This window comes from Hemitrygon akajei, chromosome 25 (genome assembly GCF_048418815.1).
Source record: "Hemitrygon akajei chromosome 25, sHemAka1.3, whole genome shotgun sequence".
In the NCBI taxonomy this organism is placed as follows: domain Eukaryota; kingdom Metazoa; phylum Chordata; class Chondrichthyes; order Myliobatiformes; family Dasyatidae; genus Hemitrygon; species Hemitrygon akajei.
The window spans coordinates 6,855,305-6,879,683 of record NC_133148.1 but is presented as its reverse complement, the minus strand read 5'-3'; the positions used below and the strand labels follow the sequence as shown (position 1 = coordinate 6,879,683).

The window sequence follows — 24,379 nt, the reverse complement described above, 5'->3', positions numbered from 1 at the left end:
TGTCCTCTTTTCCTCTTTAAAGGAGTCTGTCCTCTGACCTCTTCCCAAGCTACTCTTCTAAACCAGGACTTTAATTGCTTCTAAATTAGGTCGGCAATTAATTTAAAAAAGAAGGCACGTGTCTCAATATCCGTCCAATCATTGGCATGAAATAACCAGTTGTGGGCGGGGTTTCAAGCCGTCGTCAATATCACTACGTAGTCAAACTAGTTTCCTGATTGGTGGACAGGGTGTCGATCACATGCCTTGCGGCCGTTCTGCGCAGGCGTAGCTGCTTTTCTGGCGGTTCGGGGTGGGTGCGCGGAGATCGGTCGCCGGTTCCCAATATGGACCGCAGTGGCCCCGCCGGCTTCAGGCAGCGTAAGTTACGTACGTGGCCCACTTTTAAATATGTTGGCCAGGCGACGCCCCAAACGAGTGGCGAAATGTTCCCTGTTCGCAAATGGCCACCGGAAAGGAAAGACCAGTTGCGGGGCGGCTTCCTCTTCGGGGACCCTTCTGTGGTCCCCCCGCGGGACTGCCGAAATCGGAGACCCCACACCCAAGGGGTCTCCTTCGTCCACTGGTGTTAGATAGTGACCACCCCAGAGGAAAGTGATTAATCCCGGGGGTGGTGAGATAAGATGGGGGGGTTAAACCAGGGGTGAATGGGGAAAGGGGGTGGGCGGACGTGGGGAGAGGGAAAGGGGTGGGCGGACGGGGTCTGGGGGAGAGGGAAAGGGGTGGGCGGACGGGGTCTGGGGGGAGAGGGAAAGGGGTGGGCGGACGGGGTCTGGGGGGAGAGGGAAAGGGGTGGGCGGACGGGGTCTGGGGGGAGAGGGAAAGGGGTGGGCGGACGGGGTCTGTGAGGAGAGGGAAAGGGGGTGGGCGGACGTGGGGAGAGGGAAAGGGGGTGGGCGGACGGGGTCTGGGGTGAATGGGGAAAGGGGGTGGGCGGACGGGGTCTGGGGGAGAGGGAAAGGGGTGGGCGGACGGGGTCTGGGGGAGAGGGAAAGGGGATGGGCGGAAGGGGTCTGTGAGGAGAGGGAAAGGGGTGGGCGGACGGGGTCTGGGGGAGAGGGAAAGGGGGTGGGCGGACGGGGTCTGGGGTGAATGGGGAAAGGGGGTGGGCGGACGGGGTCTGGGGAGAGGGAAAGGGGTGGGCGGACGGGGTCTGGGGGAGAGGGAAAGGGGATGGGCGGAAGGGGTCTGTGAGGAGAGGAAAAGGGGTGGGCGGACGGGGTCTGGGGGAGAGGGAAAGGGGGTGGGCGGACGGGGTCTGGGGTGAATGGGGAAAGGGTGGGTGGACGGGGTCTGGGGAGAGGGAAAGGGGTGGGCGGACGGGGGGGAGAGGGAAAGGGGGTGGGCGGACGGAGTCTGGGGGAGAGGGAAAGGGGTGGGCGGACGGGGTCTGGGGGAGAGGGAAAGGGGGTGGGCGGACGGGGTCTGGGGTGAATGGGGAAAGGGGTGGGCGGACGGGGTCTGGGGAGAGGGAAAGGGGTGGGCGGACGGCGGGAGAGGGAAAGGGGTGGGCGGACGGGGTCTGGGGGAGAGGGAAAGGGGTGGGCGGACGGGGTCTGGGGGAGAGGGAAAGGGGTGGGCGGACGGGGTCTGGGGAGAGGGAAAGGGGTGGGCGGACGGGGTCTGGGGAGAGGGAAAGGGGTGGGCGGACGGGGTCTGGGGGAGAGGGAAAGGGGTGGGCGGACGGGGTCTGGGGAGAGGGAAAGGGGTGGGTGGACGGGGTCTGGGGAGAGGGAAAGGGGTGGGCGGACGGGGTCGGGGGAGAGGGAAAGGGGTGGGCGGACGGGGTCTGGGGGAGAGGGGGTGGCTGGATGAGGTCTGTTCGGTGTGTGAGTGTGGGGAGGGGGTATGGGCAGCAGGATTTGCAGTGAGGTGGGAGAGAGATTTGGGTGGACAGATTCTTGGGGTGGGTGAGTGTGGTTATTGGATGGGATCTGGAAAGGGAGTTGGTCAGGGTCAGAGGAGTCTAGATGTTGATGTGGTTTGAAATGAACATGGCTTTAGGGAAACTCCAGATAGGAACTCTTCTGTGGGAAGTGGAGGCTGCTCCCTAACAAGCTTCTCCCATCACACTGTTATTATCACAAAGACCTTGCAGTTTGAGGGGAAAGTGGGTGCTTTGGGTGAAATTGGAGATTTATTCCTAGATTAGTGTTTCTTATGCTTCAGATCTTCAAAAGCTTCAGAGTTTCTTTAACCAAATAAGCCCAAGACATGATCTTGGTGTTAGCATGAATGTGTCATTGATACTATAACTCCCTCAGAGCTCTAGCCCAGTGATAAAATAGTTATGTTCTTTGTCCCAAATGTTGCCATTATAAAGCACTTGTGAGAAATCTTACATAACTTGCAAGATATTAGAGGCTGCAAAGAGTTTATAGTTTATGCAGCTTGTTTCCTTTCACAGTCCCACACATTGGTTTAGGATCTATTTCCATTGATCAGCTACACTTCTATGTTAATATAGCCCCTGAAAGTACAGTGTCCCATCCTTTACAGAAGTTAGCAGTGGAGAATGAATATGGGCTAGACAACACAAAATCCTGGAGGAACTCAGCAGGTCAGGCAGCATCTGTGGAAAGCAATAAAGATTCAACAGAAGAGTCCTGTCCTGAAACATTGACTCTTAATTCCTGTCCATAGATGCTGCCTTGCCTGCTGAGTTCTGCCAGCATTTTGTGTCCGTTACTCTGGATTTCTAGATTTTGTTTATGGTGTGCTGGACAATTTTGTTTTTGCATGCCTCAACTTGATGAAGTGTTGGAGAAGATATGAGTGGAGCTTTCTGAAATGAGTTTCATATGAGCCTTGTGGAGCAGCTTGAAAAAAAATGAATAAAAAGAACACAAGACAGCAGTCTGCTGAGAGGGTTATGCATTCTATCTGTTACTGATTATAATCGGCTTAACATAATTGTACCTTGATATTTACTGGGCTATTGCCCCTCAAGACCCAAAAATCATTAATTTGTAGCCCTGCCCAAGTGATCTGAATCAAGATGGTCAAAATTTTGCAGCATTATGAAATGTACCTATTTGTCCTATCTGAGTATTTACAACATGCTTGCCTGCTTTTGCATTATCGTGTTGCGAGTGGTGCTACAGTAGCGTAGCAATTAGCATGATGCCAGAGTTTGGGGTTCAGTCCTGGCATGTTTGGAAAGTAGTCTGTACATCCTCCCCATGGAATACATAGATTTTCCCCAAGTGCTCTGGATTCGTGTCTCAGTCCAGAGGTTAGTGGGTCATTGTAATTGTCCCGTGATTAGACTACGGTAGGTTAAATTGGGGTTGCTGGCGGTGCTCAAAGAGCCAGAAGGGCTGTATCTAAATAAAATAAAGGTAAATGTCTTCTATGGGAACCAGTTTTTCATGAAGCCAGTTATTAACCTGCCAGAACCAGGTTTAAACTTGCCTAATAAAAGAAATCCAATGCTTTTCCTGAACAACACACACAATGAGCAAGTCAGGCAGCCTCAGTGGAGGAGAAGAAACAGTTGACATATTTGGGCGGAAATCCTTCAGCTGCTTGATGTGTTAAGTTCCTCCAGCATTTTGTTTGTTGTACAAGATTTGAGCATTTGCAGAATCTCCTGTTTTGCCAGCACATACACTACTCGTAAGTTTTAACTCCATGTGCAATCTCTTCCCACTGCTGATGTGTGTATACTTGATCAAATGCCTTTCCTAGTTGCCGTGAAATCAATTGATAGTGGTTGGGGGGGAGTGGAGGTTGTGATATTTTTACACTAGGGCATTTCACTATGTTTCCATATACATGTAACAAATGAGAATCTGAACTAGAGCTTCTCTGAGGAGCTGGGTTGAGTTGGTGTTGTTCTGTTAGCCAGCTTATTCTGTTTATTATTTTTTTGGTCGAGCACCTACGCTCCATCCGCCACAACAGACAGGATCTCCCGGTTGCCACCCACTTCAGCTCACATTACCATTCAGATATGTCCATACATGGCCTCCTCTACTGCCATGATGAGGCAAACTTCAGTTGGAGGAACAACATCTCATATACCATCTGGGTAGTCTCCAGCCCCTTGGTATGAACATCGAATTCTCCAACTTCCGGTAATTCCCTCCCTCTCCCTTCCCCCATCCCACCTTCAGTCTATCTCCTCTTCTAGCTGCCTATCACGTCTCATGACTCCGCCTTCTTCTACTATCCATCGTGCTTTCCCCTTAGATTCCTTCTTCACTTCTCCTGCCTATCCCCTCCCTGCTTCCCCTCCCCCACCCCTTGATCTTACCTCTGATTGGTTTTCCACCCTCCCCCCACCTTCTTTATAGGGCCCCTGCCCCCTCCTCCTTTAGTCCTGACGAAGGGTCTCGACCCGAAACGTTGACTGCTTCTTTCAACAGATGCTCCTGACCTGCTGAGTTCATCCAGCTTTTTTGTACGTCTGATTTGACCATAGCATCTGCAGTGTACTTTATGTTTATTATTCTGTCCCTCTTTCTTCCAGCTACCAAGGTGAGAGCGAGGGTCCCAGGGCAGCCCAGTCACCTTTTCGAAGACACCAGTGGAAATATGGATGTTCCACCGTTTGAATCTGGATACGAGGGGCCTTCTTCGAGCTTCGGCCTGACAAGACCTGGCATCCTCGGTGACCCCATGGTGTCTGACTTGGCGATGGCTTATGGGAGCAGTTTGGCCAGTCACGGGAAGGACATTATGGATAAAAATGTAAGAGGCTTTGGTAAAGCCAGGCAAATCCTTCAGTCAACACACAGAATCTTCCTCTTTACTATTTCATTCATTCCCAAACCACGAGTTTTCAGCATATGGAAACAGCTGTTGACCTGCACTGGCTATCAGTATATCTCAACACCAATAGGTGTAGTTTATTTATTTTCTGGCCCTTTGAGCTGTGCTGCCCAGCAATCCCCTAATTTTAATGCTCACCTAATCACGGAACAATTAACAATGACCAATTAACTTACCAACTGATATGTCTTTGGAAATTGGAGCACCTGGAGGAAATCCCAGGATTAATAATCCAGCCTTCACAAGAATTTTAGATTCACCACCCTCTGCCAATTAAGGCCTGACCCAGATATCTTCAGGTCATGCAAATGTTTTTAGCTTGTGCTTGGTCATTCTTCTTAACCATATGAGGGTGCATTGTCTCTGTACCTTTCTGTCTGCAGATTGATCGATTTATTCCAGTGAGCAGATTGAAGTATTACTTTGCTGTGGATACTGTTTACGTTGGAAAGAAGCTGGGTCTCCTCATCTTTCCGTACATGCACCAGGTAAGGGATGTGACTCTTTACTGGCCTTAAAGTTCTGGAGGATTCTTTTGTGGATAAGTGTATCCTGATCTTAAAACTCACGGAATCTTCAGGAATCTTGAGTTCCTTTGGGATGTAACAAAGCGGCCTTTGTGTCATCTCGTTTAGAATCATCCCTAGAGCAATGCCTACTGATCTGGCAGTTTGTGCATTTAATGGGTTTCTTGTGCCACATTGCCTTACAGAAGTTTATTTAGAAATGCATTCCAGAATAGGCCTTTCAACCCCCGATTTAACTCTTGCCTAATCAACAAAGATTTTACAACTTGCTAACCAATACATCTTAGGAACACACGGAGCAAACCCATGCATTCCATGGGGAGACACAGGTGATGTCGGAATTGAACTGTGAACTCCACGTAAGCTGTGATAGAGTGGCAGTAACCACTGCACTACTGTGGCATCCAAAATTGTTTTGCTTCTGTTAACATGTAATGTAAAATTGTTTCTGAAGTCTTGGTGCCACTTCACATGAATCCTAACACAGTGCTTCTGTTTGCAATATTGGTAAATAGTAATGGAACTGAAATGCAGACAAGCAGAGTGGTCAGTCTTGGTTCCACAGAGACAATACTGTGATACTTGTATAATTAAAACCTTTATTTGATACTTGTTCTCTTTACTCTCGAGATGATACTGTCTGTCTGAAAAGGAATTTCTTTAGCTAGAGGGTGGTGAATCTGCAGAATTTAGTGCCACAAGTGGGTGTGGAAGTCAAATCATTGGGTCCTTTTAAAGTGGAGGGTTGATGGGTTCTGGATTAGTAAAGGCTTCAAAGGTTACAAGGACAAGGCAGGAGAATGAGGTTGAGAAGGATAATAAATCAGCCATGATGAAATGGTAGAGAAGACTGGGCTGAATGGCCTGATTCACAGTAACAGGTATTTCTAGCTAAAGGAGCCCAATTGTGCCCACGTGACCAAATAACCCATTACACATCTGACTTTAGAATGTGAGGGGACTCTCACACGGTCCTTGCAGGTAGTGGTGGGAATTGAGTCTGGGTCACTGGTGTTGTAATAGTGTTACACTAACCTCTATTCATCTTGAGGATGTTGTATATGATACAGTGCAGGCTGAAGCAAGGGTAGCTTTTCACTGAAAGCCCTCCCCACCATGGAGCACTCTTGCAAGAAAGCAACATCTATCTTCAAGGACCACCACCACTCTTCTCACTACTTCCATCAGGAAGAAGGTACAGGAGTCTTAGGACTCACACCACCAGGTTCGGTAGCAGTTATTACCCCTCAAGTATCAGGTTTTTGAAGCAAAGGATAACTTCACTCACTCATCACTGAACTGTTCCCACAGGACTCTTCATCTCATATTCTTGATATTTTTTATGTACAGTTGTCTTTTGCAGAATGGTTTTGTTCATCCAGTTGTATATGGTCTTTCATTGACTTTTATTGTGTTTGTACTTGTGTATGCCTGCAAGAAAATGAATCTCAGGGTTATACATGGTGATGTATGCTTTGACAACAAATTTAATTTGAACTTTGAGAGGAGGTAGGAACATAATGATGAAGAGTTGGAGCAGAAGAGGGTCCAGATGATGTGTGAAGCAGAAAGGTGCCAACTCAGCTAGCTTAATCACGGGCACTAGCCTCCCCATCATTGAAAACATCTTGGAAAGGCGATGCCTCAAAAAAGCAGCATCCATCATTAAGGACTTCTATCACCCACGATGTGCTCTTTTCTCATCAAGGAGAAGACACAAAGCCTGAAGGTGCACACCCAATGCTTCAGTTTCTACCCCTCCTCCATCATATTTCGTAACAATGAACCAACCCATGAACACTATCTCAGTATTTTTTTGCTCTTTTGCCAACTTGTTTAATTTAGATTTTTAATATAGTATATATTTAATTGATATTCTGTTATGTATTGCACTGTAATGCTACTGCAAAACAACAAATTTCACAACATATGTCAGTGATATTAAACCTGATTCTGATTCAGAAGAAGCTGAGGAAGATGTGCTGAAGGTGACAGCATTCTGTAATAACATGGAGATAGACAGTTACAGGAGGAGAGAAAGGTTGATTTTAGAAAAAGAATGATCAAAGAGCAAAGTTACAGCAGCTCTTCACCCTTTTTGTTGACAGAGCTGGGAAGTGCAGTATCAACAAGACACCCCTGTGGCTCCCCGGGTTGAGGTAAATGCTCCTGACTTGTATATTCCAGGTGAGTGTCTGAACTATTTGATCAGTAGTGCCTGCAGTTACAACCAGGATTATAAATTGTTCCAGTGTTTTGACACAGTTTTCAGCAAGAGGCAAAATTTTGTACAGACCTGACATCAATGGACACTCTTCATCCATCCTCTCCCTCTTCAGTGCGACTGAATCTGCTTGTAGAATGGTCGCATGTTTCCTGAAGTGTGGAATTTTGCTGCCTCCAATTTATGTAACCCTTAGAATTAGTAACATTGTTGGACAAATAGGTTGGGGTGCACATTTCTGATGAATGTTTAAATGTTGTTGGGAGTCAAAGCTCTTGTGCACTCATGGTACGCATCTCTCCCAACAAGCACCCATTTGGATAGTTACTGGTTTGTGTGTTTTTGGAACCAAGCCTGATCAACACATCCACTTTCCAGCAGCCTGGGTTTGGAATGGTCAAAATCAAGACCAGAGGATCAATTCTCTTTTGAATTGTGAAGTTTTTTAATGCTGTCTCACCTGAGCCCCATTTACACCACAAACCATGAATTTGAAAGTACATTAATAATATAAGAACATACGAAATCGGAGCAGGAGTAGGCTATCTAGTCCGTTGAGCCTGCTCCGCCATTCAATAAGATCATGGCTGATCTGACCATGGACTCCTCTCCACTTACTTGCCTTTTCCCCATAACCCTTAATTCCCCTACAATGCAAAAATCTAACCAAACCTTTTTTTTATTGTGTTTACTGAGGTAGCCTCCTCTGCTTGATTGGGCAGAAAATTCCACAGATACACCAGTCTTTGGGGAAAGCAATTCCTCCTCATCTGTCCTAAATTTACTCCCCTGAATCCTCTGGTATAGTCTCACCTACCAGTGGAAACAGCTTTCCTGCCTCTGTCTTATCTGTCCCTTTCATAATTTTGTTTCTATAAGATCTCCTCTCATTCTTCTGAATTCCAGTGAGTACAGTCACAAGTGGCTCAATCTCTCCTCATAGACTTCCCCCCCCACAAATCTCTGGAATCAACCTGATGAATCACTTCACCACCACCTCCAAAGCCAGTACATCCTTCCTCAAGGAGACCACAACTGCAACAGTAGTCCAGGTGCTGCCTCACCAGTACCCTGTCAGTTGCAGCATAACCTCCCTGCTCTTAAGTTCAATCATTCTAGCAATGAAGGCCAACATTCCATTTGCCTTGATAGCCTGCTGCACCTGCAAACCAATCTTCTGTGGTTCATGCACAAGCACTCCCAAGTCCCTCTGTACAGCAGCATGCTGCAATATTTTACAATTTAAATAATAATCTGATCTTCCATTTTCCTTCCAAAGTGGATGACCTTGCATTTACCAGCATTGTACTCCATCTTCCAGACCCTTGCCCACTCACTTAATCTATCTATAGCTCTCTGCAGACTCTCCGTATCCTCTGCACAATTTGCTTTTCCATTCAATTTAGTATCATCAGCAAACTTAGGTACACTACACTAGTCCTGTTCCAGATCGTTAATGTATATCATGAACAGTTGTAGGCCCAGCACCAACCCCTGCAGCACACCGCTCACCACTGATTGCCAATCAGAAAAACACCCTTGTATTCAACTCTCTGCTTTCTATTGGTTAACCAATCCTCTCCCATGCTCACACATCACCCCCAACTCTATCCATCCTTATCTTGTGTGGCACCTTATCGAACACCTTCTGGAAAACCAAGTAAATTATATCCACACACACAAAATGCTGGTAGAACACAGCAGGCTAGGCAGCATCTGCAGGGAGAAGCGATGTCGATAATATAAATTATATCCATCTGTTCCCCTCTATCCACTGTGCTCACTGTATCCTCAAAGAACTCCAGTAAGTTTGTCAAACAGGACGTGCCTTTGCTGAATCCATGCTGTGACTGCCTGATGGATCCATTTCTTTCCAGAGCCCCGCTATTCCTCCTTTAATGATGGCTTCAAGCATTTTCCCAACTACAGGTATAAAACTATGTGGCCTATAAGTACCTGACTTCTGCTTGCATCCTTTTTGTTTTGAACAGTGGCATGATATTTGCCTTCTTCCAATCTGCTGGGACCAGTCCAGAGAGTTTTGGTAAATTTATCACCAAAGCCTCTACTATAACCTCTGCCATTTTTTTCAGTACCCTGGGTTGCATTCCATAGGACCAGGGAACTGGTCTGTCTTTAGGCCTACAGGTTTGCTCACTCTACCTCTTTACTGATAGCTATTTTATCGAGGTCCTCGCCTCCCATCGCATTCATACCAACTCTCTGGCATGTTAGATGTGTCCTCCACTGTGAAGATTGACACAAAATAGTCATTCAAAGCCTCGGCCATTTCCTCATTACCCAGTATCAGTTCTCCCTTCTCGTTCTCCAAGGCACTTATGTTCACTTTAACCACCCTTTTCTGCTTTATATAATTAGAAAAAACTTGTACTATTTTGTGTTTTTAAATTTTTTCTCTAATCTTCCAGTTTCCCGCTACTCTTGGCAACTTTGTACACATGAGCTTTTAGTTTGATGCCTTCCTTTATTTCATAGAAACATAGAAAACCTACAGCATAATACAGGCCCTTTGGCCCACAAAGCTGTGCCGAATATGTCCTTGCCTTAGAAATTACCTAGGGCTACCCATAGCCCTCTATTTTTCTAAGCTCCATGTACCTATCCAGGAGTCTCTTAAAAGACCCTGTCGTATCTGCCTCCACCATCACCAGCAGCCCATTCCCATACACTTACCCCTGACATCTCCTCTGTACCTGCTTCCAAGCACCTTAAAACTGTGCCCCCTCGTGCTAACCATTTCAGGTCTGGGAAAAAGCCTCTGACTATCCACATGATCAATGCCTCTCATCTTATACACCTCTATCAGGCCACCTCTCATCCTCCGTCGCTCCAAGGAAAAAAGGCCGAGTTCACTCAACCTATTCTCATAAGGCATGCTCCCCAATCCAGGCAACATCCTTGTAAACCTCCTCTGCACCCATTCCATGGTTGCCACAATCCCCTCTACCCTCTGAGTACTGAGCACAGTACACCAAGTGGAGTCTGACTAGGGTCCTATATAGCTGCATCATTACCTCTCGGCTCCTAAGCTCAATCCCATGATTGATGAAGGCCAATGCACCGTATGCTTTAATCACAGAATCAACCTATGCAGCAGCTTTGAGTGTCCAATGGACTCGGACCCCAAGATCCCTCTGATTCTCCACATTGCCAAGAGTCTTACCATTAATACTATATTCTACCATTATATTTGACCTACCAAAATGAACCACCTCACAGTGATCTGGGTTGAACTCTCAGCCCAGTTTTGCATCCTATCAATGTCCCGCTGTAACCTCTGACACCCCTCCACACTATCCACAACACCCCCAACTTTTGTGCAAATTTACTAACCCATCCCTCCACTTCCTTATCCAGGTCGTTTATAAAAGTCACGAAGAGATCCCAGAACAGATCTCTGAGGCACACCACTGGTCACTGACCTCCATGCAGAATATGACCTGTCTACAACCACGCTTTGCCTTCTGTGGGCAAGCCAGTTCTGGATCCACAAGAGCAATTTTCCCTTTGGATTTCATGCCTCCTTACTTTCTCAATAAGCCTTGCATGGGGTATCTTATCAAATGCCTTGCTGAAATCCATGTACACTACATCTATGGCTCTACCTTCATCAATGCATTTAGTCACGTTCTCAAAAAATTTTAATCAGGGTCGTAAGGCACAACCTGCCTTTCACAAAGCCATGCTGACTATTCCTAATCATATTATGCCTCTCCAAATGATCATAAATCCTGCCTGTCAAGATCTTTAACATCCTGATCTTTACTTTCAGAATCTTTACTAACCACTGAAGTAAGACTCACTGGTCTATAATTTTCTGGGCTATCTCTACTCCCCTTCTTGAATAAGGGAACAGCGTCCGCAACCCTCCAATCCTCTGGAACCTTTCCCATCCCCATTGATGATGCAAAGATCATTGCCAGAGGCTCAGCAATTTCCTCCCTCGCCTCCCACAGTAGCCTGGCATACATCCAATCCCATCCAGTCCCGGTGACTTATCCAACTTGATGCTTTCCAAAAGCTCCAGCACATCCTCTTTCTTAATATCTACATGCTCAAGCTTTTCAGTCCGCTGTAAGTCATCGCCGAGACTCTTTTCCATAGTGAATACTGAAGCAAAGTACACATTAAGTGCCTCTGCTATCTCCTCCGGTTCCTTTTTTTTGTAATTTATTTTTTTATTGAAGTTCATCATCAAACAAACATTTCCATAAGATGTATTTCAGACATTGTACATGTATATCACAAATCTCCACAAAGTATTTATCTGAGGTACACACCTCAGAAAAGAGTGGAAAGAAAAAACAAGCAAAAGGAAAGAACTATGTACAAGTAGGGAGTGATCTTTTTTAACAACATATTCATTGATTTGTGAGAATAAAATCAGGCCTATGAGGCATTATGTAGTTAAACCATTTTTCCCAGTATGAATAAAATTGTTCCAAATTGGATAAAATTCTCTTACATTTGATTGGATTTAATAGCCCATTAACATTAAAAGAAATGAATTTTACTTTGTCCTTGGCCATCTATTTATCTGTCAATGTATCACTGAAATTAGAATAAAACTTAATCGATCTACTCCCTGAACAAATGAGAACCAAGAAATGCAAATAATAACAAAAATGGCAAAGAACGTGTGATTCCAAGGCTGAGGTCTCTAGTAGATGACCCTGCGATGGGCTAGAGGAAATGTCTAGCTGTGGGGGATAACCCCTCCTACTTGTGAGTTGAGGGCCCCCATTGCAGTATTCATAAAAGTCAGTGAACAAATCCATTACACAGAAAAGATTTCCCTGTGTACTCCTATATATATACACACACACAAATATATATATACACACACATATATTACATATATATTCTCATTTTGGTGGGGAAAAAGGAGTGTGAGTGAATAAAGAATAACAACTAAGTAATATAAAATCCACATTATAATAAGTATTTCTCGAGATAGGTATATCACTGTGTACTTTTGCTTCCGTTTAACTTCTCAGCATTTTTAAAGTTAGCCAAACCTTATGGCTCTTCTGAAGGGGGTGAGGACTGTCTTTGGGGAAACTCCCAGTCTCTTCCTGATATATTTCTCTCGGCCTCCTCCCATCTCCTGCCTTCTCGATTCTCGCACTATTTCCCAAGCGGAGCGGGATAATTCCTCAGCCAGGCTTTCCCTCGTTTTGGTGACGCTGACGGGCAACCCTCTGGCCTTCATGTCTGTAGTCGCCTCTTCCACTGTCTGGTACAGCCGTGTCCCGTTGTCATAACACACTCGAAGTTTAGCAGGGTACGGAGTTTGAAATCTAATCTTTTTTTGCTTTAGTACTTGCTTTACTTCAGAGTATTCTTTGCGTTTCTGCAGGACCGCGGGGGGGTGGGGTAATCTTGGTCGAAATGTATTAATTTGTCGTTGAAAAACACTCTTCTTACCCCAGGCCCTTCATAGAATCTCCACCTTGGTGCTATACCGAAGGAATTTAATTATTATTGAGCGTGGTTTTCTATCCCGGGTAGGTTTCGAGAAGACCGCACGATGGGCTCTTTCGACTTCCAGCTTCATAGCCGAGGGAAGATCGAGCGCATCCCACAGTAACTTTCTGACAAACTCCGTCATAGACAAACCCTCCGCTCCTTTGGGAACATTGTAGATTCTGATATTTTTCCGCCGTGATCTTCCCTCCAGGTCAAGCAGTTTACCTTCTTGGTGATGTAATATTTTTATTTTCTTACTCAGTATCCGTTCCACGTTTTGAACGCGATCTTCCAGCTTCTCAATTCGAGTCTCTGCTAACGCTATTTTTTGATTGACGCTGGCGAGCTCTGACTTAATATCACGGAGCTGCTGTTTTATATCTTTCTGGACCTCCATTATTTCTTTCAAGATTTCGATCATTTTCACCGCTTCGCCTGAACGAGGCCCAGCGTCTGCCTCGCTGGCATGCGGTTGGGTAGGAGAGCCACTCGCTGCACTCCTCTCAGCCGCAGACTCTGCGGTGTCGCTTTTTTAATTTCCATTCCTTTTCCCCATTCTTGCCCCTCTTCAGTTCAAATATTTTCCAAAAAATATATTTGATGGGTTAACGGGGCTTAATACGTGTTTTTCTGGAGGAGCTAGTGACTTAAGCTGCCATTCTCGACGATGACGTCACCAGAATCGTCATCTCCTCCGGTTCCATACACACTTTTCCACTTCTCTCACTTCTTATCCTCTTGCACTTCTTGAGGTTTTCCTTAATCCTGTCCGTCAAGTTCTTCTCATGGCCCCTTTTGACACTCTTAATTCATTCTTAAGCTCTTTCCTGCTAGCTTTACAATCTTCTAGATCTCTATCATTACCTAGTTTGTTTGTTGTTGTTTGTTTTTTTTTGAAGTTTTCAAACCTTTCCTTTGTTATCCATGGCTGGCTCTCCCCACCCTTACTGTCCTTGCTTTTAACAGAAATATATTTTTGTTGGGCACAGTGGAAAAATCTCTTTGAAAGTCTTCCACTATTCTTCAGTCGTCCCACCATATAGGTGGTGTTCCCAGTCTACCCTATCCAACTCTTCCCTCATCCAGTTGTAGTCTCCTTTGTTTAGGTATAATATATACTGGTTTTAGATCAAACTATTGCACTCTCTATTTGTATGGTAAACTAAATCATACTGTGATCACTTTCCAAGTGGACCCCTAACTACAAGATTGCTAACTTTACCTGTCTCATTGTATAGGACCAGATCCAAGATAGCATGTTCCATTGTAATAACATGCTGTCCAAGAAAGCTATCATGTATACATTCTATGAAGTCTTCCAAGGCTGTCTTGACCAACTTGATTCACCCAATCAATGTGCAAGTTAGTCTCCCACGATAACTACTGTTCCATTCTTACATACCTCAGATATTTCTGTTTTTTGCCTGTGCCACTGTAATGTTATTATTCAGTGGTCAACAGACAAATCCCAATAGTGAATTTTTTTTCCCTTTACGATTCCTAATCTCTACCCAGATGGATTCAAAATTTTGCTCCTTTGATCTTAGTCTCTCTCACTATCACCCTGAACTCACCTTTAATTAAGAGAGCTACCCACCTCACTTACTTTCCTGCTATCCTTCCTTATTACTTGATATTCTTGGACAGTTAATTCCTAATCCTCTCCACCTGCAACCATCTTCCTGGAATGGCCAATAAATCATACCCCTTTATACTGATTTGTGTTACAAGTTAACTGACCTTGTTTTGAATACTATGGGCATTCGGATAAAGTGCCCTTACACTCAATGTGCTTTTAAAATCTAGTAGTCTTTGTCTCTTTTGCACTTTTCTGTACTCCACCCCTGCTTTTCTCATTTAAACTTTTGCTTTATCTTTATCCACACTTTTCTCTTTTACTTTATCCGTACTTCTCCAACCTGTTGAACCCACCCTCCTGCTATTTATGTACAGCTCAACTGAGCCATTGGGAAAGGGGTGGGATCAGTTAAATGTCAGGTATTTGACTAACTACATATTTCCCTTGGCGGATTATGGTTAGCACATTTGCTGATGATTATTGCACTCTGAAACAGTCTCCAAACAGTAGGGTTGCTTGTAAACACAAATTGAGAAATTTCTTTCATTATTGATCTCAAATCCAAAGCTATTGACTTCAGAAGTTGCCAGACACCACTCCCTAGCCCCTGCTCCATTGTTCTCCCTAGTATTGGCCTGTAACTGAATCAAACTATTTAAAATCTTTGTGCCTAGTCCATTCAGCCCATTGAGTCTGTGCAGGATCTCAGAGCTATGCCATTCCCCCACATTCTTCTGTAAGCTGTCTGTTTTTTTCATGTCCTTCATTTCAAGTTCAGCTTACTGTTTTTGAACCATACATGTGTATACTGCCAAACCAAACAATGTTCCTCCAGATCAAGGTGCACAGTATACATATAATTCAAGAAGCACAAAGTAATATTACCACAAATAATAAGATGCATTTACGATACAAGTTTAAAAAGTAATTGGTACTGGTGCTTCATACATGAAGACCATATGCTGAGATTCATAACCTGGTGGCAGGGAGTTCAGTAGTCTTACTGGAGGACGAAGCTGTTTCCCATCCTAACAGTTTTTGCTGCAGTACCTCCTGCCTAATGGAGGGGTCAAAAAAGTTTGTTGGACAGATAGGTCTTTACACCCCTTACTATACCCAACTGCCCCCCCCCACCCCATTTTATACCACTCACCAACACTGGGTAATTCACAGCAGCTACTTAACCTAAAGGCATGCAATTGTGTAGGTAAAGCAGTACTTGGGGAAAACCATTTAAAACTTGCACATTCCACACGTGACAGCAGCAGCTGGAATTGAACCCAGTTTGCTGGAGCTATGGACCAGCAGCACCATTCACCACACTACAATGTCAGCCAATTCTGCCTTTTCTTCCCCAGATGGGAATTGTCTCGGTCTTGTCACCCTTTTCAATCCCTTCATGGTCCTAAGTAATGCCCTTCACCGCTACATCTTTTGGCTATCTCCTCCAAGGTTAGCCTAACACTATTACAGCTCAGGGTGATGTCATCTGTAAGGAATTTGCACATCCTCCCCGTGAACACATGGATTTCCTTTGGATGCTCCAGTTTTTCTCTCGGTACAAATTAACCTACCAATCAGTTGGTTAGTTGGTCATTGACTTGTGATTACGTTAGGATTAAATTGGTTACAGGGCAGTACAGCTCTGTTACAAGAATTAGTATTTATGACCAGTCACAGAGAATCTGTGTTCACTGACAGCTGGAAAATTTACTTTTGTTCTAAATCGGAGAGACCAGCCAGTTAGTTTGCTTGTTACTAAATGCTAATTACTCAGGGAAGACACTATGCGTGTTCCATCATACCAAAGAACACCTCGCAAATAACTTCTTATTTGGAAATTATCTCTAGACCAGCAGATGATCAGGAGCATCAAGTACAGTCGGCCCTCCTTAACTGCGGGGGATTGGTTCTGGGACCCCCCCCCCCCGCGGGTACCAAAAAACGCATTTGCTCAAGTCCCTTGTTTAACCTGGCTCAGTGCGGTGGTCTTTAGGACCCAGCAGAACCCCGAACCTTATTTATTCTGTTCAGAGCGGTGGTCTTTAGGGCCTGGCGCAGCTCTGAATTCATAGTGTTTCTGTTCACGAAAATAATCACGATCATGATTGACAATAAAGTTGAAGTAATAAAGCAATCGGAAAGAGGTGAAATGCCATCGGTCATTGAAAAAGTGTTAGGTTACAGTCGGTCAACGATCGGAACAATTTTAATGGAGCAGGTGAAAGGTCCTGCCCCAATGAAAGCTACAATTATTTCTAAGCAACGCAGTGGTTTAGTTATTGAAATATGTATGTTTCTTAAGTGTTTTATATGCATAGAAAGGTAAAATATATACCATTTAATAAGACAAACGTTTGACTAACTGACACTAAATAATATCGGATCTACCTGTTTCAACAAAACAGATTCAGGAACAGAACTCGTTCATAACCTGGGGACTGCCTGTACTTTTAAATCATCTCTAGATTGCTTATACCTAATACTATGTAAATAGTTGTAATACTGTATTGTTTAGGGCAAGGGTGTCAAACTCATTTTAGGTCACGGGCCGGATTGAGCAAAATGCAGCTTCATGTGGGCCGGATCAGTCGGACGCGTGCGAACGCAGCTTTCATTGCCTCCGTTTTTTCAGCCTGCTCTCATGTGTCTCAGTCTCTGCTATAACTACAAAGTGTTTCACTTTACAAATTCCGTTTCTTATGAAGAAGACTGCCGAATAAACACTAAAAACCCTGAAAACCTGGTACCTGAATAAACTCAGCATTAGCCATATCATACGCCATAGGTGCTTCGATTACTGGGGCCAGCTTTAATAGTAATTAGATATTATCTCGCAGGCCAAAGATAATTCCACCGCGGGCTGGATTTGGCCCGCGGGCCTTGAGTTTGACATATATGGTTTAGGGAATAATGACAAGAAAAAATAGTCTGTACATGCTCAAACAACGAGTGTTGGAAAGAGAACTTCCGGGTTTCCCCCAGTCTACAGTTGGTTGAATCTGCGGATAAGGAGGGCCGACTGTACTTTAAAGCACTTTGATATGGCTATTTCTGAGCATAATCAGTTCACAAGACAGCTCACAAAATGGAGGCCACAGAGCAACTGCACAAAATGGCAGCCTCCATTCTTTCAACCTCATTGCAAGAATAAAGACAATTAGTTTGTCTACTTCCACTGTCCTCGGCCCATCCAGATTCACTGACTTGAAGACTGTAGTTCTTTCTGGCCAGCAGCTTGAAGGGCCTGTTCTGCACTGTATCTAAATAATAACTCAGAATTCTATTTTATTCCCAGAGTTGATTGCTACTCTATCCACAGCTCTGCAGAGTTCTGGGTAACTTGTCTCTCTGACACTCCTTAAAACCAATGTCTTTAACTTTTCCTGCTGTGTCTGTGTCAGATTTTGTTGTATCAAACCTAGGGATATTTAGCTAGATAACTTCTGCTCAAACAGAGGTTGTGATGAATTGACTCACTTTGTTGTTCTGTATCTAATGGTTGTATCTCTGTCTCCAGCAATGGCATTCATCACGTATTTACTGGTGGCTGGGTTTGCTCTTGGGACACAGAGCAGGTAAAAACTTTGTCACTGTCTGTTGTTTCCCTCCCCCCCCCCCCTCCCAATCTCTGAACCAACCAGCTGTATAGTTGAGAAGTTTAAGTAAGATGTTGGGAGGCAGGATAATGCATCTTTGTTGTTTTTTAAAAAAAGAAAGGACATTAGCACTCTGAAAAAACACGTTTTGTTTGTGTTGTACCTTGACAGCTGCAAAGATTATTTTTGTAATGCAGTAAATATAGTAATCCTATTTTGCATATTTGTAAAGACTAACGTAACAATATCCAGGTATTGATCTTTAATGCCAGCTAAGGGATAATTGTTGGCCAGGATATCAGGCGTCACGTTTGTCTTCACTGTGTCCCGGGGGGATCAGGGTTTTCATTTAATGACAAATTCAAAAGATGGTAGTGCGGTTCCCTTCATGCACTGGTGCACGAGTCTGAGGCAAGAACAAAGTTATAGCAGCATGGAAGCTGGCCCTTTGGCCCAAATCATCCATGCCCAGCCAAGATGTCTTATTTCAGCTAGTCTCACTTTCCTGATTTTGGTCCATTTCCTATCCAAGAATCTGTCCAAATCAAACTGAGCATTTTTTTTCTTTTTCAGATGCCAAGCACTCTACACTTGCAGTTATTCTACTCTAGTTTCTTGTCCCTTCCAAATAGCCCAAAGCAAAGAATGGGCTTGCCACATCAATTCTGCTTTCCAGCTGGTTAGTGGGAGGGTGTACAGGTGAATACTGGGATGGTTCTGTATTCCTGCTGGGGACAGCCCCTTGTGCTGTGGATGAGATCACTCCAGATTATAGCTCAACATTCATGGACTCCTCTTCTGTCATGATGAGGCCCTCTCAAGGTAGAGGAACAGCCCTCATAGGTAACCTCCAACTTGATGGCAGGAACAAGGATTTCTCCTTCTGGTAATTTTCCCTTCCCCCTTCCCTCTTCTATTCCCTCTGGCCTCCAGCCTCCTCTCCTCACCTACCTATCACTTCCCTCTGGTGCCCCTCTTTCCATTTGTCCCATGGTCCACCCTCCTTACCTGTCAAATGCCTTCTTTTCCAGCCCTTTACTTTCCCCACCCACCTGTCTTTAGCTATCACTTTCCAGCCCGAAACATTGACTCCTTGTTCCTTTTCATAGATACTGCCTGACTTGTTGAGTTTATCCAGCATTTTGTGTGTTTGTCTCTGTAGGGTATGACTGGCTGCATCCAATCACCCAGTGCATATTTTAACTCTCACCCAGCATTGTTTGAGCTCACTCTTGTCTCTCCCCACAGGTTCTCTCCAGAGGTTCTAGGGATGCTGGCCAGCACTGCGTTAATCTGGCTGGTCATTGAAGTGCTTGCTATCTTGCTCAGTCTCTATCTCGTCACGGTGAACACGGATTTAACCACCATTGACCTTGTTGCCTTTGCGGGATACAAATACGTTGGGTAGGTGTGTGAGCTTTTGAGTGTGCAGACAGGGCAGATGCGTTTGTGAGCACGTCCTGATGCTCGGTGGCTCTCGGGGCATTGGGTGGGGGTATGGGCATTGATGGCTTTGCAATGACACGACATCTGATTTCTTCCCCACAGGATGATAGCTGGAGTCATTTCTGGGTTGTTGTTTGGAAGAATGGGATACTACATTTCTTTGGGATGGTGCTGCATCTCGGTAGTGGTCTTCATGGTAGGTGCATGGAGAATGTACAAACTTCAATTCCCACCGCAGACTGTAAGGAGTTAATTCATTTTCCCATGACCACTCTGCTGTTATTTCCCACACTCCAGTCAGAGTTGGTAAGTTGCACACATGCTATGTTGGCGACAGAAGCGTGGAGACACTTGCGGGGTGCCCCCTCGGTTTGTGCTGGTCATTGATCCAGTGCTTCGATCTACATGGAACAAATCTAAATCTTGTTTATTATAATGTTTAGGTTTAGTTATTTAACTTGGTTCTCCTTCCACAATCCACTAATATTTAACCACTCCTACTGGGGCATAGGATGCCAATGGCAGCTCAGTGTCCTGGGCCAAAGGTTAATCAGCTCTGTGGCTTCTGTTTTCACCACACGACTTCATGTGTTTTCCAGGCAAAGATCCATTCTCTCCGGGGAGCTTCTGCTAGTTTTTCTGTAGCACTGAATTTTTACAGAATGGGGTTGCTAGCCCCATGCCCAACCCTCCTCCTGAGGCTGGTTTGAGATTATTTATCTGTTAAGGGAATTAAGATCTATTGTCTCCCCTTGAATTTCTGGATCCTAACTGCTCTGTGGGAGAGGGCTGCAGTGTTGCTGACTCGAATACAGTTCAGTGTCATCAGCTCTCCTGTGATACAGTGTATGGCTCATCCCTGCAGTGCAGTACTGGGAAGATTGACCCTTCCAGTCTCAGTCACAAAGCACAAACAAGCTCTTCAGCCCAACACATCTGTGCTGACTATTAAACGTGCATTTATACTGATCCTACATATTCCCAATCTATCACAAGATTTCTCCACTCATTGGCCTGCCAACCTATCAGCTCACTTGTCTTTGGGATGTGGGAGGAAATCCACTCAGTCACGGAGAAATGGACAGACTCCACACAGACAGCACCCAAGGCCAGAGTTGAAGCTGTGAAGCAGCAGCTATTCTAGTTGCTCCATCTGCTTGTTCTGTCATCTCTGTGCCTGTTGGGTCTGCCATTGGCCTTGCAGGATATTCAACCTTGAGATTGCTCCTGTTCTTGCCTTGTCTGCCATCTGTGTATTTCTGCATGTTTAGCTTAATCCTTGCAACATCTTAATTCTCTACTTCTCAAATATTTCAGATTCGAACTTTGAGGCTGAAGATCCTCTCGGAAGCTGCAGCTGAGGGAGTTCTAGTCCGGGGCACCAGGAATCAGCTGAGGATGTACCTGACCATGGCCATTGCTGCAGTGCAGCCATTCTTCATGTATTGGCTCACCTATCACTTGATCAGATAGGAGAACGGGAGAGCTTCCTGCTGTCCCTGGGGTGGGGCTTCACTGATCCCCCTAGATACTGGGGATTGGCGAATGTAAACAAGTCTGTCACTCTGGGTGGATGCAGCAAGACTTGGCTGCCTTCCCAAATAGACTGCTGGGGGTGGGTGAGAAGGGGTGTGTGTGGGTGGGATATCTCACTGAACAAGAGGGGGGTGGTATAAAGCTGTGTGCATGCATCCTCCCCTGGGTGAGGGGTCACAAGATAGTTTAGTCTCCCCAAAGAGGATGTGACTATCCAATTTCCAATGAAGGTAGGACATTGAGGAAGGGAGGGAACACATGATACTGTCTTCTCTGAGGAATGGATGTGGAATGTGGCTGTTTCATCCACAGTGGAACTTTTTCTACTTGACTGCCTGTATAATTAATGGGTTTTGAATTTGCAGGGAAGTCAAGCTGATGGACAAATCTGTGGTGAATCTGCTTACCACTGAGGGGAATATTTTAATATCTATTTATAAACAGAGGAAATAAAAAAAACTATTGTTCATCAGTGTTGCAATTATTTTATTGGGACTGGTTCCCTTTCATGTCCAGAACCGATTTTCTTCCAAGTTAAAGAAATGTAATTCTGATGCCTCACTGAACCACTTGTTCAGTGCTCACTGTTCCCATGCAGGAGGCTTTCCCTCCACGCAGCTGATGAATCCAAAGAAATGGCCGAGAACATTGCAGGAATTGCCAGTCAGCGTTGAGTTGACTCAATGTAGTTGAGTTAGGAATTCCAGCTCCAGATTTTCCCTCCGGGTTAACTCCCAAAGCCTTAACCATATAACATATAATAATTACAGCACAGAAACAGGAAGTGAGCATAGAACTTGCAGTACTGGGGTAGCTTGTCAACTAAAGAGAGGAGTGTTCTTTATGTAGCCAACTATTATCTGAGATACCCCCACTGGAATAGAGGCAGAAGTAGATGTGGAGGAAACAACCAAGCAACAAGGAATTGTCCAGGGCTCTGGGTAGAGAAGGGTTGATTAAATTGATCGCTGCTACCTCTAGTGTTAGATTCTGTGTCTTGGAAAATGTCATCCTGTTACACCCTCAATTTCTCCCATTAATCCAGCTCCACTCCAGCTTGCTTGAAAAGCAATGAAATGTGGTTTACTTATAAAATCTTGTTAAATCTGGATTTCTGGAAGTCCTGTGTCACATAGTTTCCTGTGCTGAGGCATCGCAGTTACTGCTCTGATAAGGGTAGAGTATTTTCAATCCAGGCACCAGAACTGCTGAGACTTTGGCTAACTAATTCCATCAATAAGACAATATTGAGTATGTTCGTGTGAGTCAGAAGTGAGTTAAATATTTGATCAAAAGGATTATAAATCTGCTATTGTAGTAATTCTCCAAGATGCTCATGAGCCACAAACTGAGAATGTCAGTGTTTAATTGTGGCAGAAGTTTGAAGTATGTGCAGTGTGTTATGGTCCTCATTATATCAGCTACAAATTAATAGTCCCTCTCCAACCACACTGTCTAAACTGCACACAGTTAAATTAATAAAGTTAGCATTGTTCAATTGACATGCCTGGTGTAGTATTATGTGAGTGTTGTACAATGGAGGAGTTGTCTTTTGAATGAAGTATTCAGAGGAATCTACCCTTTCAGATAAACAGAGTACAACATGGCACTCTTGTCCTGATCCCAATCATCATCTCACGACTCTGAGTGAAGCTCCCTAGTTTACTTCATTAAAGCAGTGAATACACTTGGAAGATAGAACAGTACAGGCTCTTTGGCCCATAATGTACTAGCCTAATTAGGCCTTCATTTGGTTGGTGTTGACCATGGATGTTGCATCCTAGCTGTATATGCAAGCAGGGGCAGTACGATACGGAGAGCAAGCTGTTCCCGTGCAGCAGGCTCCCCCTCCACGCAGCTGATGAATCCAAAGAAATGGCCGAGAACATTGCAGGAATTGCCAGTCAGCGTTGAATTCAATGTAGTTGAGTTAGGAATTCCAGCTCCAGCTCCAGATATGGTTAACTCCCAAAGCCTTAACCATATAACAATTACAGCACGGAAACAGGCCATCTTGGCCCTTCTAGTCCGCACCGAACACTTACTCTCACCTGGTCCCACCTACCTGCACTCAGCCCATAACCCTCCATTCCTGTCCATATACCTATTTTTTTTAAATGACAAAATCAAACCTGCCTCTACCACTTCTACTGGAAGCTCGTTCCACACAGCTACCACTCTGAGTAAAAAAGTTCCCCCTCATGTTACCCCCTAACTCAATTCATGTCTTGTTTGAATCTCCCCTACTCTCAATGGAAAAAGCCTATCCACGTTAACTCTATCTATAACCCCCTTATAATTTTAAATACCTCTATCAAGTCCCCCTTCAACCTGCTACACTCCAAAGAATAAAGACCTAACTTGTTCAACCTTTCCCTGAAACTTAGGTAACATTCTAGAAAATCTCCTCTGTACTCTATTTTGACATCTTTCCTATAATTCAGTGACCAGAACTGTACACAATACTCCAAATTTGGCCTCACCAATGCCTTGTACCAACTCCTATACTCAATGCTCTGATTTCCTAAGAGTGGGTATGACTTCAAGTTAATGAAGGTTTGAGATCAGAGGTTTTCTTGATGAGGTTCTGTGGACACTCGGATGGTACGTTGCCAGGGTCGGGGATGTCTGGGATCTAGAGCATTCTAAAGGGCACTGGTGAACAGCTAGAAGTTTTGGTACATGTTGGCACCAATGACAGGTGAGGAGGTCCTGAAGAGAGATTTCAGGGAGTCGGGTAGAAAGCTGAAAAACAGACCTCCAGGGTAGTAATTTCTGGATTGCTGCCCATGCCATCAGCAGTGACGGTAAGCATAGGATAATTTGGCAGATAAATGTGTGGTGGAGGAGGCAGGGGTTCAGATTCTAGCATCATTGGGATCTCTTCTTGGGGAAGGTACCTGGGTTGCAGCTGAACCCGAAGGGACCAGTGTCCTTGCAGGCAAGGTTGCTAGAGCAGTTTGGATGTGTTTAAGCTAATTTATCAGGGAGAGGGGAACTGGAGAAACTGCCAAGGATCTGGTTTACAAACAGAGGTAGTGTGTGGTGAGACTGCTAGCAAATGACAGGGCAAAATTGCAGTTAACAAGATGAGTTGCAATGTAAAAGGTGGACAAAATCAAAAAGGGTGAATACAGGACTGAAGGTGTTACACTGAATGTATGCAGTATACAGAATAAGGTAGCACAGTTATAGATTGGCA

The 24,379-nt window shown here is 44.8% G+C and overlaps 1 protein-coding gene across 2 annotated transcripts; it reads left to right on the top strand.

Annotated features, from left to right (window-relative positions):
• Positions 1-228: 228 nt before the first annotated feature.
• Positions 229-22,679, top strand: yif1b (Yip1 interacting factor homolog B (S. cerevisiae)). 2 transcript variants are annotated; one of them, XM_073028997.1, is made up of 8 exons: positions 229-360; positions 4,475-4,695; positions 5,160-5,264; positions 7,412-7,490; positions 18,117-18,174; positions 19,444-19,599; positions 19,744-19,837; positions 20,959-22,679. In XM_073028997.1, the coding sequence occupies exons 1-8, from the start codon at positions 327-329 to the stop codon at positions 21,112-21,114; spliced, it is 903 nt and encodes a 300-aa protein (XP_072885098.1). In that variant the 5' UTR covers positions 229-326; the 3' UTR covers positions 21,115-22,679. The 2 variants fall into 2 exon arrangements, with proteins under 2 accessions (XP_072885098.1, XP_072885097.1); XM_073028996.1 differs by having other exon boundaries at positions 235-369.
• Positions 22,680-24,379: the final 1,700 nt, after the last annotated feature.

What these genes read in the sequence shown, in the direction of transcription:
- yif1b (XM_073028996.1), top strand. Translation starts at nt 327, where the DNA reads ATGGACCGCAGTGGCCCCGCCGGCTTCAGGCAGCGTAAGTTAC. An exon ending in TCTTTCCGTACATGCACCAG is followed by an intron (nt 5,265 to 7,411) that starts GTAAGGGATGTG and finishes TTTTGTTGACAG; the next exon opens with AGCTGGGAAGTGCAGTATCA. An exon ending in TCCTGACTTGTATATTCCAG is followed by an intron (nt 7,491 to 18,116) that starts GTGAGTGTCTGA and finishes CTCTGTCTCCAG; the next exon opens with CAATGGCATTCATCACGTAT.